The sequence below is a fragment of the Urocampus carinirostris genome, chromosome 5 (genome assembly GCF_059441175.1).
Source record: "Urocampus carinirostris isolate Australia breed hairy pipefish chromosome 5, RoL_Ucar_1.0, whole genome shotgun sequence".
NCBI lineage: Eukaryota > Metazoa > Chordata > Actinopteri > Syngnathiformes > Syngnathidae > Urocampus > Urocampus carinirostris.
The window spans coordinates 30,650,467-30,667,727 of NC_142353.1; the positions used below are offsets into that span (position 1 = coordinate 30,650,467).

The 17,261-nt window shown below is 39.5% G+C and overlaps 1 protein-coding gene across 1 annotated transcript in view; it reads right to left on the bottom strand.

Annotated features, from left to right (window-relative positions):
• Positions 1-260: 260 nt before the first annotated feature.
• Positions 261-17,261, bottom strand: part of cemip2 (cell migration inducing hyaluronidase 2) — a 56,262-nt gene continuing 39,261 nt past the window's right edge. The window contains exons 13-24 of the mRNA XM_088336429.1: positions 16,653-16,784; positions 16,248-16,283; positions 15,814-15,969; positions 13,174-13,351; positions 11,002-11,217; positions 10,709-10,920; positions 9,010-9,192; positions 7,863-8,082; positions 7,634-7,735; positions 6,369-6,514; positions 6,186-6,292; positions 261-4,459 (exon numbers count right to left, since the gene is read on the bottom strand). Of these exons, the coding sequence (XP_088192555.1) occupies positions 4,254-4,459; positions 6,186-6,292; positions 6,369-6,514; positions 7,634-7,735; positions 7,863-8,082; positions 9,010-9,192; positions 10,709-10,920; positions 11,002-11,217; positions 13,174-13,351; positions 15,814-15,969; positions 16,248-16,283; positions 16,653-16,784 (1,894 nt within the window). The 3' untranslated portion in view covers positions 261-4,253. The remainder of the gene's footprint in view (positions 4,460-6,185; positions 6,293-6,368; positions 6,515-7,633; positions 7,736-7,862; positions 8,083-9,009; positions 9,193-10,708; positions 10,921-11,001; positions 11,218-13,173; positions 13,352-15,813; positions 15,970-16,247; positions 16,284-16,652; positions 16,785-17,261) is intronic.

Genomic DNA, 17,261 nt, shown 5'->3' on the forward strand with positions numbered 1-17,261 from the left:
TCGAACCTTCCTGTGTGGAGTTTGCATGTTCTGCCCGTGCTTGCGTGGGTTTCCTCCGGGCACTCCGGTTTCCTCCCACATTCCAAAAACATGCATGTCAGGTTAACTGGCTGGTCCAAATTGTCCCTAGGTGTGAATGAGCGAGTGAGTTGTCTGTCCCTGTGTGTCCCCTGCCTGAAGATAGCTGGGATGGGCTCCAGGACCCCCGCGACCCTACTAAGGATAAGCTACGCAGATAGATAGATGGATAGAAAACTGAGTCACATAAAACAAAGCATACATGTTTATTACAGCAACATCTCCATAAAAAATCCACGTGACACAAAAAAAAACTATTATAAAAAACTCAGTAGATGAATACCTATACACTATAATTACATAAAACATCTCTTGACTCTCTCCTGGGTTTACATTTATACACAGTGGTTACAAGGCCACATATAGACACATTTGCGCACACTTTATCCTCACTCACTCGCTGGCCAGCATCAATGTTCAGTGGGGGAGCCCTGCTCACATCCAAAAAGGCCTCGCAAAGATTTACATATATAGAGGGATACACTCAAAAGAAAAAATAGGTCCAAAAAAGGTCTGTACTGACCTAGATTCCGAAATGTCCAACTGTTTGTGTAAACGTTTTGGATAAGGCATATTGACTGCTCTCTCAGCCTGCAACACAAAACCTGAAAGTTGTTCCTCTCCTCATTCGGCTGCACTACAGTATAACCCAGGGGTCACCAACGTAGTGCTCGCCAGTCCCTGTTATCCCGCGGACCGGTTGTGTAAATTGCACACCAGTTATTGTGATTTTCTCAGCCCGGATGAGAAAAAAGTGACATAATAAACAATTGCAAACTGCCCAGACCTTCCCAGCGCAAGAGAAAATCTATCCAACGCATAAAAATAAGGGCGTAAAATTCCAAAAATTCATTACAAAATTTGGCCACAATGGATCTTTTACAATACCTTTCACTAATTTTCTGCCAGTCTAAAACATGTTTCTTTCTGCTTGACCTTGGCTATAAAACAACATTTTTTGCCTCTGTCGTGTTGTCAAACGTCACAAGTGAACATTGTAGAGCAAATAAGACCAGCACAAAATTGACTTCTACCTTCTTTGTTTCGGGTGGCTCGCTTTGGAATGGATGGAACGACGGCGTCCCCTTTTGGACTGTTCCCGAACGGACCAATTCCCCATGTACTGTTATGATATCTAATAACATGAAGTTTGAATGTAATTAAAACACCCAAGGCTATGTATTGATAAAATGATGTCCTCACCGTACGTAATTATGTCGATTGGAGGGGCATTCTAAAGTACAGAACATTGCGCAAATTTTCCACTCCTTTGGCTTTCTAACAAGTTCAGCAACTTCGAACACCTTGATCCGAATTCTGGTGGTCTCAAATATCTAAGACAACGCTCAAAGAGGCATGACCAGGTCAAACATCCCTGGTCCATATAAAAAGAGGTGCTGATCGATAACTCGCTCTTTTTCTCCTCCTTGCTTCATTGCAAGTAGACCACTTGGCGCGGTCGTGCGTGTCTGCACTGCGGCCTTAAGAAGTGCGTGTGCCACACGTTGTGACTATACCGCGCACAAGATCAAATCTCTCCACAACAACAGACGACGACGGTTTCAAATTTAACACCATGTTTGCTGGTTCTTGGGAATAGGGTTTTTTTCTGGACAAGGGAATCGCCCCAAATCAGCGAGCATTATAGCTTTCTGAGCAAGTAACTTTCAGCATTTGAAAACTCCCATAATCGCCGGCGCCTACCCCTCCTTTTCCATTTCCCTATCATTAATTCTCCTTGTTAATAATTTACTGTATGTGTGCTATTTTAATCGGCCTGGTTCATTAAATCCATCTTCTTGGGAATAGTAATTCATATCAGAACTCCAAGGAACTTAAAGTCATAACGTAATTCAATTTTTCTTATCAGTGTAAATTCTAGCATCCTTCAGAGAAAAAAAAACATTTATGGTGGAGCACAAGCAACACCTAGAGGCAAATTTGTTTACTGATTGCAGTAAAGAATAATTCATTTCAATCCAAACGATTTTCAAACTTAAAGCTAGAAAAAACCCTACAACATTTACTTGGGTTGTAAGTGTTGCATTCAAATCATTTGCAAATATATCAAGTCAATCTTTTTGCTAACGCTGTACTTCCACTAAAAAAGTATGATTAGATACAGTTCTGTACTGTACAACAAACTAAATAAATCCAGAGGATGTTAGTCATATGTAACAAAAGATGTAAATCTCATGTAAATTTGTTGTAAAAACAACTGGCGTTTTGTGGGCCATGCAACCTTTCCAATAGTACTTTAGCTAATTCATTAAAATGTGAAAAATAAATTGAACATTGCCAGTGAATCAGCCGTGGAAGATTAGAGGGATTATTGATGTTTGGTGTCATTAAGGGACAGTGTATATTATTTAGCGCCTCCTAGTGGTAAAAAAACATATTAAAAAAACAATATTGATTCAATTAAGCAAGAATGCATGTTCCCCCTGTAGTTAGAAAACAATACAGGGCCATCTAGTGCTCAAATAATACACGCTGTCCCTTTAAGAACATGTTCAATTCTTTGAAATTGATTTTCAAATATAACATTTAAGTATGTCACTTAATCTGTACCTTTAAACAATGCAGCTTTTTTGTGGTTAATTGAGTCTGATTTAACTCTACTTTTAATCATTTCAACCAGATAATAACATAATAATAACATAGTAAAAACTTGCTAAATAGATATTTCAGAAATGCATATAGTCTTGTGCGCCAAATCAGTAACAAAATAAGTCGGTTGGTGACCCCTGCTATAATCCTAGATTTTTTTTTCCATTTAAGCATTAAAAGTTGAAAGGGAGGACTATCAAAAGGGATTATCCTCGGATTCGATTTTGTGAAAATCACACAAATATGGCTTATTGCGTTGCACGCGTATCCCCATTGGTTTTGTTTATTTATTACATGAGGTGCTTGTGGTCGTTATGCTATGAATCGATTTACCCAAAGTCCATCCTGTTCCAGTTTAGGTCCCCATTCGATATGATATCAATTTGTGACTAACGCACCAAGAGCTTCCCTATAATTGGATCCCTCTTTTCATTTAAGAAACCATAAAAATAATACAGTAATCCCTCGCTACTTCGCACTTCGGTTATCGCTGTTCCACTGCTTTGCAGATTTTTAATGGCATTTTTTGGGGGCGTTGATATCAATGTATTGTGCGTAGTGTTCTGCACCAGACAGCACAGAGCAAATGCTATTAAGAGGGCAGGTTGGATGTGTGTCTGTGTGTCAGCTGGGTGTGACTGCCTGTGTGCTTGACTGTGATAATCTGGTAAAAACTGTCAAGTCAATAAGGCCACCATAACAAACCGAGAAACATGACGACAACTAGCTTGTAGCGGCTCGTTACATCAAAAAAGGAATACATCAATAAATCTGACACTGAGGAATTTCAGGCGAGCGCAACGAAATGGTGCTCCATGGTTTGTTATCAAGGAATGGACTGGGCGGCGTCGGGAGAGGAAACAAGAGCGGAGTTGCGGCCTACTGCTACAGGTATGTAACAAGCAACCCCTGCCGAGCCTGTATCCCACTAACGCCAGATCCATTACCCATAAAGACGGATGACTGGAGTTACAACTCGTGAGAAACAGCTACATTCAGAACGGTTGTACTATAATTATGACGGAGACCTGGCTCAATCCGAGGATACACAATGCTAGCGTGCAGCTAGCCAGACACTCTCTAAATCGCTTTCTTACACTGAAGGGAAAAGCCCTCCAATTTTCTTGTTCTTTTGTGTGGTGGCAATAAAGACCATTCATTCAATTGCAATTCTGTGTTTTATAAATAGATCTATAGTTGTTATTTTGTTACATTTATATACTTTCAGTCAGTAAGCACTTCATCGTGAGGGGGGTTTGATCCTTAGGGGGCTTTTATGACTAACTAACTGACTAACTTTCGCGTTTTGCTTCCCCATTAACCTGGATAACCGAGGGATTACTGTATAATCGCTTGATTTCATTTCTCCTAGTCTTATTCCAAAAAGGTGACTTCGGCTTCTCTTTTCGTCTCTAAATAAAAGTGCATTGAAATTATTGGCCCGGTATCCTCACACACACTCCCGAACACAACATATATGCCTTTGTTAATAAATTAAAAATTCAGCAGTTCACATTCATCAACCATGTGTGTGTTTTGTCAAGTTCACATTCTATTCTATTAAGTCATTGGAGTCCTGTGGCTTGTTTGAGCAGCTCCAGGTATTTGCGTTTCTGCTGAGCCGCTGCATTTGGACAGCCGTACATTTGGAGAGCGAGCGGCAAAAAACGCTCCTGTAAGCCCAGAACCGAGCGGTCCCCTTGGCCCACCTGGAGACATACCCACGGTGGCGGAGAGACATTTCCCTGGAAAGCCCAAAGCGCCATACTCTCTGCAGGGAAGGGGAGAATTGTTTAGGGTTTTGTGATGCCACAAGGGTGATATTCAAAGTACTGTAGACCCCGGGGATTAGAGTTAAGATCTTCAGCCCGAGCTCGACCTATCAATCATTACGTTCAGGTTGGGCCGGGCGCGGCTCCCCTTTCGCTGCCTTTTTTCTATCCACCTGTCATTGTTCTTTGTCTCTTTGCCTATCTCTTTTAAAGTGCCAGAAAGCCTTAAAATGTTCCCATAAACTCTTAAAAAAATCCATCAATGATGTAAAATGGTCAGTTTACCATCCGTCGTCCTTATTTTCCGACCCGTCGTCACTAAAGCCCAAATATTTGTAGATCGTGTCTTTGTATTTGTTTTAAAAAATAATTACTCTCATCAAATTGGTTTTGAAATGCTAACAATTAAAGGAAAATAATGTAATAGGCCTCTGTTTGAAGCATTACATTTGATATTTAGTTTTTTAGTATTACTAAAGTTATATTTTTTTGTATTATTGTAGTTTTATTTTTGTAGTACTTATGTAGTAGTATTCTTTGCAATACTTCCATAGTAGTATTGTAGTATTTTTGTAGGATTTATTTTTTGTAGTATATGGGTAGTATTTTGTAGTACTGTATTACTGTGGTAGTATTTTTGTAGTATTCTGTAGTCGTATGATTGTATTATACAATAGTATTACTGTAGTAGTATTTTTGTAGTATTTATCTAGAATTATTTATGAAGTATTTCTATCGTAGTTTTGTAGATTTAGCATTTCTGGATATTCTGTATTCTAGTATTACTGCAGTAGTATTTCCATGGTATCTCTTAATATTGGTATGACACCCCCAAAAATATTTTAGGTTTAGGTTTTTTAAGCACTTTGATATTTAGTTTTGTAGTAAGTTTGTAGTCTTTCTGTAGTAGTATTTTTGTTCTAGACACACCAGGGGCCAGTGGAGACAAAGTGAATCGCTCCCCTCACTTATTTGCATGGCTGTAACCAATTGACGCTGAGGAGGTGATTAAAGCAAGGAAATCTTCGTAAGGGTTTTGATAATCCTCTCAAGTGGAAGTTTTGAAACCAGTTTAATTTCTAATCCACTGCCGCCAGTTCCCTTTTGCATTTGCATAAAATTTCCTTTTTCATTTACATTTGTATGGATTTCAATGAGCGGCACGGCGGCTGAGTGGTTAGCGCGTCCGCAGCACAGTTCTGAGGTCATAGGATCAAATCCAGCAACCAGCCTTCCTGTGCTGAGTTTGCATGTTCTCCCTGTGCCTTTGTGGGTTTCCTCTGGTCACTCCGGTTTCCTCCCACATTCCAAAAAACATGCATGTCAGGTAAAGTGGCCGGTCCAAATTGTTCCTAGGTGTGAATGACCGAGTGAGTTGTCTGTCTCTGTGTGCCCTGCAACTGGCTGGCAATCAGTTCAGACTGTTCCCTGCCCACTCAGAGATGGCGGTGATGGGCTCCATCAACCTGCAACCTTACTGAGAATAAGTGGTGCAGAGAATGGATGGATGGATAAATTCCAATATTTTTAAATCATGTACAACAATTTTATACATGAGTAGTACTTTTGTTATTTTAATGTTTTTATCAGGAGTACTAGTGGTTTGGAACGCATTAGCATAGGTTTTTAACCCCACTAAACGGCAATTTTACTTTGCGATCTCCACCTCAGAAATTATTAATGTTGCATCCCTGGAGGTCTACTGTAGTAATCCTTCCTACAAACCTTTATTGTGCAAATCGGCCTCCTTAGCCAAACCAAATGGGATAAGATAGCGTGCAACATCAGCCAAACCCTCAGGCTGACCCCGTGTTGTCATCAGCACGATAGACCTGTTGGCCAAGATGGGAAAAAAAAATCAGCAACATTCCCTGCAAATTAAAGTCAACGTTAAGTTCCTGCACTCGCCTCTTTGGGATTCCGGTTGTTAGGTGATGTTTCATCTTGGTGTCCATCTTAGCAAATGACACCTCCTTGATGACTTTGCCAGAGCAGGCGTCTACGGACACCACCAAATAGCCAGGCTGAGTTAAGGGCATCATCTTCTCATTTACCTGTTGGACAGTAAACCAGATGCTGGCGTGTGACACTAAAGAACGGAGCAATCTTTATTTACATGCAGGAACAAACAATATCAATAGTGGTTAGCGGTGAGCCATAGCTTGCCGATATGAGTGACTAAATAATAAAACAGTAGAAAGTAGAAGACACCTGAATCAAGTTGACTATCACATGCCAGGCTCAGCTATGGAAGTTAAGTGGCCGTTAAGTGCTAAAATCAACAACAACACAAGCAACCTTAGCAAAATGGCCATTCGGGTTTCGGTAGTAATAATTGGCAGCTCAAATTGTGAGCTCCTCCAAAAAGGATTCGTACCCTTTTTAATGGCCAAATTCAAGCAAGTTTGTGAAGACTTTCAAGGCCAATTTTCCAATTTCTGCAATACCATTAAAAGAAGAAATACAGCTTGAATCAAGTATTTTGCAGAGTCATAAATATATCTGTGATTTTACACATTCTATTTTTAATCTTGCGTGTGTATTTATCAAGACAAATGAATTTTGGATTTTGAGTAAATCGCAAATAGATTTGTGGATCTGAACAAAACACGAGTAAAGATCATTTAGCTAAATCTTGGGTAAAAATGACTATTTCAGCTGGAGGAAGTTCTTCCGGTTACAATTTACCACTGGGAAACGCTACCTTACTTTTTTGCTTGGCCTGAAATAAATACCCATCATTAATAAGTAATCCTTGCACTAATACACATTTAATAGTGCCCTGTTTATTTGTAGCATACACTTGTCCTCTTGGGCGCGACCCATAGGTGGCGATGACGCTTCATAGGACAATTCAATACAGACTAATGCCAGCTGCAGTTTATTACCAGGGAAGAAATGCAATGGCAGTGTTGAAGTCATTTTTAAGCAGACAAACAATTTCAAGCATTTACAAGCACCTCACCCAACATTCAAGCAGTTTTCAATCCTTTTAAAATTATTTAAATTCAAGATTTTAAATGATTTCAAGCACCTGTTAAAACCTCGTTCTAAGTATGACAAAAACGTTTACATTTTTTCTGGGTTTTCCCAAATTGCCCAGTTTAACATCTGAGAATGTTTCGTTTAGCAGGAAGTTCAATATGTGTGCCAAACATTGACCATATACTCACCGCAATGAAGGATGTGTTGTCCCCTCTTTTCTGCTCCTCTACACTGAGAGATTTGATTTGGGTCTGGAGGTAGGACGTCCATGGCTCACTAGTAAACACACGCTGCGGAAAAATAAACGTCACATTTCCGACACAATTAAATTCATGTTAAATCGTACAGATTTACAGTTTACGATATGTTCGGACTTGATTTTATTGAATTTGGCAGATCCTTTGAATGAAAACCAACCTGTTTAGCTCCACAGTTCATGCAGGGTTGCGTGCCGGGAGTTGGCATGGGCAGGACGGCAGAAGGGGTTTTGGTGTACTTGGGGTAGGCTTTGCTAGTGCAGTTGCATTTCATCTGGGAGGATGTAGTGGCCATGACTTTCACTCTTTCGCAGCCTTTGACCGAGCAGTACTCGTGACCATCGCGACCGTGGCGGGCTCGCAGGTACAGCCATAATAAACTGTTGGAAAACACTAGGTTAAAATGTAATCAAAGTGAAATTAACTTTACTGAAAAGCTGCAATATATAGTATATGTCAGGCGTCACGAACCTTATTGACTAAGAAAGCTAATTTTTTGATATGCAGTTTCAAAATAACTTAAGTTTTTGCTTGTTGTAAGTATATGATTAGGTCATCACCAGGTTGTAATTACTAGAGGTAGAGCTAAAATATGACAATCCCTCGCTACTTTGTGCATCATACTTTGTGGCCTCAGTGCATCATGGTTTGGAAAATATTCCATGATTCATTATCTCCAAACGGATATCGCTGTGAGTGGGCGCTAGCAAAGCAAATTTTTGTCAGGAGTGGTGGCTTTTATTACCGTTCTATCCACCAAAAAGTAAACTGCCCTCATGTGGCCACTGAGCGCACTGTTGTCCGTTTTTGCCATTACGCCATTACTGTATTCTCCAGATAAAACGATCTGCACTCTTGCCGCCACGATCCATTATCTCAATTCCATATTGCTGAAATGAACTGCTCTGTGTTAACCGCTATCTGTTATCCCCAGTCAAATATTGCTGACAGCAGCAACCGGCATAGCGCATTTCTTTTGTGTTCGGGCCGCTGAAATGAGGTTTTATCACTATAAATGAGGGATTTAAGTAGTCCACAATTTCGAGTCAGTAAATTGTTGATCATTTAAGATTTGATCATACAGTATCTCAGTATTTCTTGTGACATTTTTGCTTGTTGCTATGCTGTGATTTATGTTAAACTTAAAATATGTGCCTAAATAAGGTAAAGGATATAAAACCTGAATTAATATTCATGTGATGTTAAGGCTGTAAAAAATGTTCGAATGTCACCAGGTTGGTGACGCCAGGTTTATGTTTTGCTAGATTTATCAGTTTGATAAAAACAACAAATTTGGCTCTTCTCACCCAACATGTTGGTCGAAAAAGTACTTCCTATCCAGTGGTCTCGACTCTAAATCAGCCAGAGAGAAGACGGGGCCGTAGTCGGTGATATCATCAAAAGTGTTGCTCTGCCTGTCATTGATGTCGGCCACAATCTGGAAGGTGGCGTCCGTTGGGTAGCACAGTCCGAACAGCACCCAGTCATCTCTAATGGAAAAGAGAGACAGTTCTGCTTTGAAACACACTGTATGGAAAAACAAAACATTTGGTATCTGCAGAAGTGATTCCGAAACCACGGGCTTAGAATGTGTCCAGTGTATTTGGTTTAAAATAAATAATTCAGTTCCCTGAAAATCGTATTCATTGATGTATGTTAGGAGCCGTCAGAGCACACAAAAAGGCATGGTTAGCAAGTGTCCCTAATCCCTTCATTCATCCAAAAGAATATTTCTAAACTTGCAATATTCCATTGAGCTTCCAGATTAAAAATAATATCATGCATTCACTCGGGATGGTGCTTGCGTGCCTCAAGAGGGTGTGTGACATTAAAACCGGAATGACAATCTAAAATAACACTTTCATAAAACCTCTCCCTAAAGAGTTTTGTTTTTCCACGAAAGAAAATATCTGTATCATCATTAGCGATTCAGAAACTAACTTGCCGAGTGTTGCTGCTCATAGCCCCCCGGGGTGTCTTTGAGATTGTAAGTTAGATGCTGGTCTGAGAGAATAATTACACATTTGGATTATTATTTTCCGTCCTATTTCCCAGTTCCGGCCATTTTCTCTAACAGTTTTTCTCATTGGGGTCATGGACCAACTGTGTACTTTCTAAGCATAGATAATTGTACCCCTGGGACTGTGCTGAGCAGACCTTTAGAGGGGAGCAAAGAAAACTAACTTTTAATTTCTTCAGGTTTGGGATTTTGGGGTAATGGTATCAGCAAAATGGCGGACAATGATGTCAAGGTTATGCTCATGTTATGTATATTAAATCCAAATTTCTCGACCTATGTGTGTTAAAAAACGCAAGTTATTACCATAGTCCATCTATCTTTGTTTATTATTCAAATCAATATTATATTTATTTTTAATGAATGATGTTTTGTTTGTTTGTTTTTTTAACTAAAAAGTGCTAAATAGTGCTTTGTTCTTAAAGATAAGTATGCAATTCTTCTGGTGTAAACATTTTCTAAATACCAGAAAGGACATTTACAGGTTTGCAACACGTACATCAGGGCCAATTTCAAGCACTTTTAAAGGACTTTCAAAGCCAAATTTTCTAAATTCACAAGTACCATTTTATTAAAAAAGCCTGTTTAAATCATCTGTTTAGCAGAGCCACAAATATATCTACGATTTACAAATGTGCCATTTTTAATCTTGCGTGGGCATTTGTCAAGACATTTAATTTTTAGATCTTGAGTAGATCGAGAATATATTTATTTTTGGGAGAACTCTTTCTCTTTATAAGTGTTGGTTAATATGTAGCTTCCATTTTCAGTTGCAGGAAGTTCTGGTATGAATCATGTATTTTGCAGAGCCACAAATATATCTGCAATGTGCATTTTCTAAGGTGTATGATTTTTAGATCTTGAGTAAATAGCAAGTATATTTGTTGAGAAAAATAAAAGTAATATGTAGCTTACATTTTCAGTTGCCTGAATTACTAAAATAATGCATTTTTTTAATCTTCTGAACTGAAATGAACTTGTGGTCTCACTTGTCAAAGTTGATGAGGGAGAGGACAACCTCTCTGGGTGCAGGTCCATTCCAGTGCAGAGTGTAACTCTTGCTCATCATTAACACAGGCTGATACTGCTGTGACGCCGCACCGTGGTTGTTAATTCCCCTCAGAAGCAGAGGAGCTGCAGGGTACTCGTCTCTGTTGATGGACAGGGTAAGGCTCGGTGCACCTTGGGTTTGGATATATACCTGAAAAAGAATGAGGAAGAGAGCCTATTATAAAACAGCTCATGCATTTAACATTAAAGGCAGGAGTGTCCTTTGCTGTACCTGAGAGTAGCGGCCACTACATACAACAGCATTCCACGAGGGCTTATTAACACAGGTAGGATGTTGTATTACGTAGTTGTCAGCCCTGCCTACGAAAGTGTCCTTATAGCCCGTCACTGAGCCGTCCAGATCATGGAAGATTGAGTTCTTGTCTCCGTCTAGGTCGTTCTCCTCAAACCACTGCCCAGGACGACCAAAAAAGGACCGCAGACCCACCTGAGGACAGCATACAAATGTCATTTGGGAGAGTTTTTGAAGTAATGGAAAGTGGATGATAGTGCTGCAACGATGAGTTGACGGATGACGAGAAATTTCGATCATAGAATAAGTCAAAAATTAATTTCATTGTCGACTACTGTTGCCAGACTCTTCTTTCCAACAGAACGAGGCATCTCTACATGTGCCATGTATTTGTATACAATGCATATACAATATGTATTTTATATATATATATGATTGCATTAAGCATGGTAACGTGGATGTGCCTCACAGGCACACGTAGCTGTCAATACATAAGTAGGTGCCTTAATGGCTACTGAGGACGTGTATGCGGTTTGATTGAATGCTGCCCTATCTGAAGGAATAAATCCTTGGACTTGTAGAGAAAATCAGCGCAGCACAAACTTGACTTACAAGTAACTCAAAACTTTGGGACAGATAGAACAACTGCATTCCCCTTTTGCTTTTTTTAAATTGTCATTTCCACATAATGAAATCAACTTCATGCTGAATGCTGCAGCGCTACCGACTGGGGTAGTGTGAGGAGGGTAACGAGGACAGCAGAGAAAATAATCGGGACTACACTTCCCTCCATTCAGGACATTGGCCAGAAGCGCTGCCTATCCCATGCTAAGAACATTATCGGGGACCCCTCTCACCCCCATCATGGACTGTTCACTCTGCTAGCCTCTGGGAAGAGGTACTGCAGTGTGCGGTGCAGGACCACCAGGTTCCGCAGTAGTCTAGTCCCCCTGGCCATTAGACTGTTAAATGGTCAATCTAACATATAGTTAACCTAAATCTAAACAGCTGCTAATCTGACTTTTTGCACTACTGGCAGTTCTTTATAGCTTGCCACTCCTTGCACATTTGCTCTATGCACTATTGTACTTACAGCGTTATTGTTACAGTGTTAATGTTACTGTTTACCTGACTTGTTAACCTGACTGCCCATTTTGCACATCTGGTTAGCTACTCCTCTTGCACTATCGGCACTATGGTAAAATACTATACGTAGCCATAATACAATACAACTTTTACTTATATCTGTACATTCGAGGAAACTGTGCGGGTCAGATGTATCGACATTTCGTTCTGTATACACGTGTACTAGAATGACAATAAAGTAGATCTGAATCTGAATCTGAATTCAAAATTAGGGTGCGCCGTAATTTGTCCTTAAAAAGTGGACACTAAGATATTTTCTATTATTTATGTGTTAACAATCCAAACTGAGCTCACAGAACCTTTATATTTTTTCCACCGCACCTATCTGACTTTATCTTACTTTTATCATGGCTGTTCCGATGACGTGGGGAACTTGACATCAATGCGAACGGCAACATGCCACTGCACACCAGCCGCGGTTTTCAGTGGCGCGGTTCTCCGCTCTTCTTAGTTTTTTTTTACGTCACATATTTTCGAATCATAGCACCAGTCAAAACAGCGACTAACATATAGTCAGGTAACAATAACAAATAGCGTATTTACTAATGTGCCAAAAGAAAAGAAAAATAAGAGCTACGTCGCAAAAAAATGTGAGCCCTTTGTTTATCAGTGCTGTTGTCAACAGACTTGTGTCGTTCGCGGGCTCTATGAGCCGGCTCTTGGAAATGGAGTCGAAGGGTTATTTCATGCTTGTCCCCAGGGTTTTTTTTGTTAGTGTAGCCTGAAAAAATTAAAAGTAAAAAAAGGCTTGTTTTAAAAGCCAACCCAAACCTGAAAAAAGATGAAAAAATAAGTGTGTATTAGTGCTTGAGGAATGAGCGAACTGAGTCTACGATCATGGGTTTACGCCAGGAGATGGAGGCAAAGAGTAGCCAAATTTCAAGGTGCTGACACCACCTTTAGGAAAAAATCAATAGTCATCTAATAATTCGACTAATCGTTTCAATAGTCAGTGACTAGTCGACTATTGAATTGTTAGGTGCAGCCCTAGTGGATGAGACTTACATTGGAATGGAAGTGAAGGTGGGACAGGTTGTTTCGTGGGGTGAGCTGCCAAGTGTTCTTCAGGCTGAAGCCCACTGCACTAGTGTAACGCTCAGACGTGGGCACGAAACTGCGAAATGTGCTGCTGGTCAGCCGGACGGGCCCGTCGTAGATTTGGAAGCCTCGGATTGGGAATGTTCTGTTATGGAAAAAGATGGGAGTTGTCAACTGTCAATGTTTTTTTTTTTTCTAGCTAGTTTTGTAAAATGTTGCTGCTAATGTCATTGAACTATTTCTAATTGCAATATTTACTGATGCACATACAACTCAGGCTTGTCTGTTACACCTATATTTACTCCCCCTATGTTCCGGTCCGGAGCCTTTGCTCTGAAAATGCTGGTCTACTAAAGATTCCAAGAGCCAAGCAGAGATCCGCAGGTTGTAGAGCGTTCTCCATTTGGGCCCTGGTGCTCTGCCCTTGAGATTCAATCTGCAACCTTAGGTGAACTGTTTAAATCTAGACTTAAAACACATTTATATTATATAGCTTATGAATGACTTATATTTCATGTTGACAATATCTGTGTATTATCTGTTATTGCAACATCCGATGCAGAGTGGTCATCCCGGAAGGGTGATAACCGCATGTGTGGTCCCTTCTCAAGACTTTTTCATTTTCCTCAGATTGAGGTTTTTGAGCTTTTCCTTGCCCTCATGTTGGTTTTAGATCAGGGGATGGTGTAATAATAGTCTGTAGTTTGCAAAAATCTTTGGTCTGTGCAGCCCTTTAAGAATCCTTGTGATTAAGGGCTATACAAATAAGCATAACTTGACTTGACCTGACTGTTGATGTAGAGAGAGTATTTTCTGTTAGTGCCCTTGCATTATCCATTGCAACCTGGTCATCCTGGAAGGGGGATTTACATCTTGTGTGACCCATGCTGTTTTGTAATTTTTCTATTATCACTGTGCAAAATTGTTCATTGTTTTGGCTCAATGTTCCTTGTTTTGACTATTTGTTTGCACTGTGGTTTGTTATTTTGATTATTATGTGTTGTTTACATAATTTTTACTATTAGCCAATTATTTTGCTTTTCTCTGATGTCCACACCCCTTTGGGCTAATCGGTTTTTTTTTTTGTAACCTTAACGATTTAATAGATTGTAGACAGGTCAGACTTTCTTATCTAAAGGCATCTTTCCCTGTTCACAACATTTTCAACGTGTGCCCCCAGAATATGGGGCACTGTCCTTTTATATAAAACCATAAAGTATCAATACTTGCCTCTCTTCAAAAACTCTACTGTATGTATAGTTCTAGTACTCTGCCCCCCCCCCCTGTTTTTTGTGCAACCCTAGTTAGAACAAATTAAATTGTGCTTTTTTTGCACTCTCATTGATAAAATTTTAAATGCACTCAAAATTAAACTAAACCTACAGTTGCCTTCCTTAAAAAGAGATCTTATATCATATTTTAAAACTTTTTGCAGTTTAAGGCTAAATACTCACAATTTGTATGTATTATTCATCACATTTGTTCTATTATGTATATTCTATTTGTTTGTTTTAATGAAAAAACATTTTGGGAGTATGAGCATATAAACAACACAATTTCAACAGTTAAACCAAAAAATATACTAGGATAAAGACGTTTTTTGAAGGGAAGGCCAAGTAATATCCAAAACTAAGGGTTATAATTTGGATGCCCCTCAGTTCCCTACCAGGAATAATGGAGGGAAACAGTGACATCAACTGAGTTAGGAAGTATTTTCTTACAAAAAGAGGCATTTGTGATGAAGTCATAAAAAGGCAACCATGAGTCATGTCACTCAAGTAAACCGTGTGCGTGACCAAAGAAACTAGCTTTTCCCAGCCAAGAATTTCCTTTTCTCATCCTCATCCAACCCAGCGCTTATCTCCGACTACCTCTTTATCTCATTCGCCAGACCTTCTCTTCCAATACCTACGTGGTTATCCTTTTTACAAGGTTTATACAACTTATTCATTGCCAAATTCAAGCACTTTTTAATGACTTTCAAAACTAAATTCCCCATTTCTCTATTAATAGAAGGTATTTTGCGGAGCCACAAATATATCTGCAATTTACAGATCTGTGTCTGCATATTATTTTTAGATCTTTAGTCAATTGCATATGCATGGGTGTATATAATTGGGGGAGAAATTATGAAGTTAAAGGTTGCGTACATTTATTAGTTGCAAGGAGTTATTTCCATTACAATTATCACTAGGAAATGCAACCTTACTTTTTCCCATGCCCATAATAAATATCCACAATTGATACGTCATCCTTGCACCAATACCCATTTTATAAAGCCCTGTTTAGTTGTACCATGCACCTGTTTGGGCGCAACGCATAAGGGACAATGCCACACAAACTAATGCCAGCTTCCGTTAATCACGAGGGAAGAAGAAATGCAATGGCAAAGCGAAGCCACCCGAGAGCAGTGTCACTGTCATTTTGAAGAAGACTACTTTTACGTTTCTTCATTTAATACAAGGTCAATGGATTCAGATTGCTGAGAAACACTGCAACAATTTCAGGCATTTACTAGCACTTCACCCAAAATTTAGGTACTTGTCAAACCATGAAAACACAAAAATCTCCCGGTTTTCACCACGACAAAATTATGTTTTCCCTCACCTGTTTCTAGGGAGAGTCCTCATCTTCCCGTCTGTCCCTCCTAAGCCCCAGTACTTATTCTGTCCTCCGTTGGTGCCCCGGTTTCGACTTTCCCCCACAAACAGAGATTGTGTCACTTCCTGGCTGGACCCCTCGTCTTTTGGGTAGCTGCCATCACTGGAAAAACACAAAGTAAAAAATATTAAAGATCACATTTACAGCTTTCGTTTGCAGCACTGATTTTTCGACCCAGCCATACCAAGTTATGCGAAAAGGAGTAATAAGTTTAATTTGATTACATTCAGTAATTCTTGCACATTTCTCTCGAGAAAATAATACAACCACAATACTATAAGTCTCAACGGTCTTGAAGGAAGATGAATGAATTAGTGGTGAGGAAGTGAAGAAAACAGCTGCATAAAGTATATGACCTCAGTGCTCCCCTATGTACGCACCTGGCAAAGGATAATCCTACTCCGTTGTCTGCAAAACTGTTCACAAAGACAAAACAAATGACCTGATAAGTCTGATTTTTGGCATTCCAGAAATGGACAGTGCCTAGCGAAAGAATAGGGCCCCCAAAAACTTTTTGTCCTATTGTCACATTTTCAGGCTTCAAAACTTAAAGCTAAAAAAAAAAAAAAAGAAAATATTTTCTAAAAATTATACTGAGACACAATCTTACAGTGGGACCAAACTATTTGAACATTTTATGTTACATTTACAACAAAAAACCTGAAAAGTATGTGTTGCAAAAATATTGCCACACTGTTCTCTCAGCTCAGGGGGGGAATAGTCGTAATACTTTTGCAAGGCACTGTATTTAATACGAATCAAAATTTCTGCTGTGCTCGTCTCACCCTGAATTCTGGATTACGATGTCACCGCCACGTATCCACGCCCCCATGTCGTTGTTCTTGAAGGAGATAAGCGTGTCGATTAGCGCAGCCACCCGAGGTTGTTTGGGATCGGAGTTTTGGTGAGGTCGAAATCTGAGGAACAGAAACTTGTGTTACATCCCTTCATCGACTCTTTTTGGAAATTAAGCTGCCTTTATTTATAACATTTATGTCAAAACCTATTAAAAGCTATGAATGAATTAGTACAAATAAAATCTACAGCCATCAATGGCAGTAATTGTGTTAAAGCCCAAGGAAAAAAAACGACATGCAGTTTTAAATGACCACATGATGTCGCCAAAGCCAGCTCCTCTCAAAGCATCTAGAGCTGAATTTCTTTGTCTTTCTCACTCTCCTTCTTTCTCCCTCTACCTTTTTCTTCGATCTGTTTCTTTATCTTTTTTTCTCTCTATCTCTTCAGTTCTCTTTCCCCCTCTCTCTTTAACAATTTCTTTCTTTCTCTCTATATTTCTGCCGTAATTTCTCTCTTTTTTCATCTTTATTTCTCTATTTATTCTGTCTTTCCCTTTTCTTTCTGATTTTCTTTTCCTCCTTTTTCTCTCTCTCTTA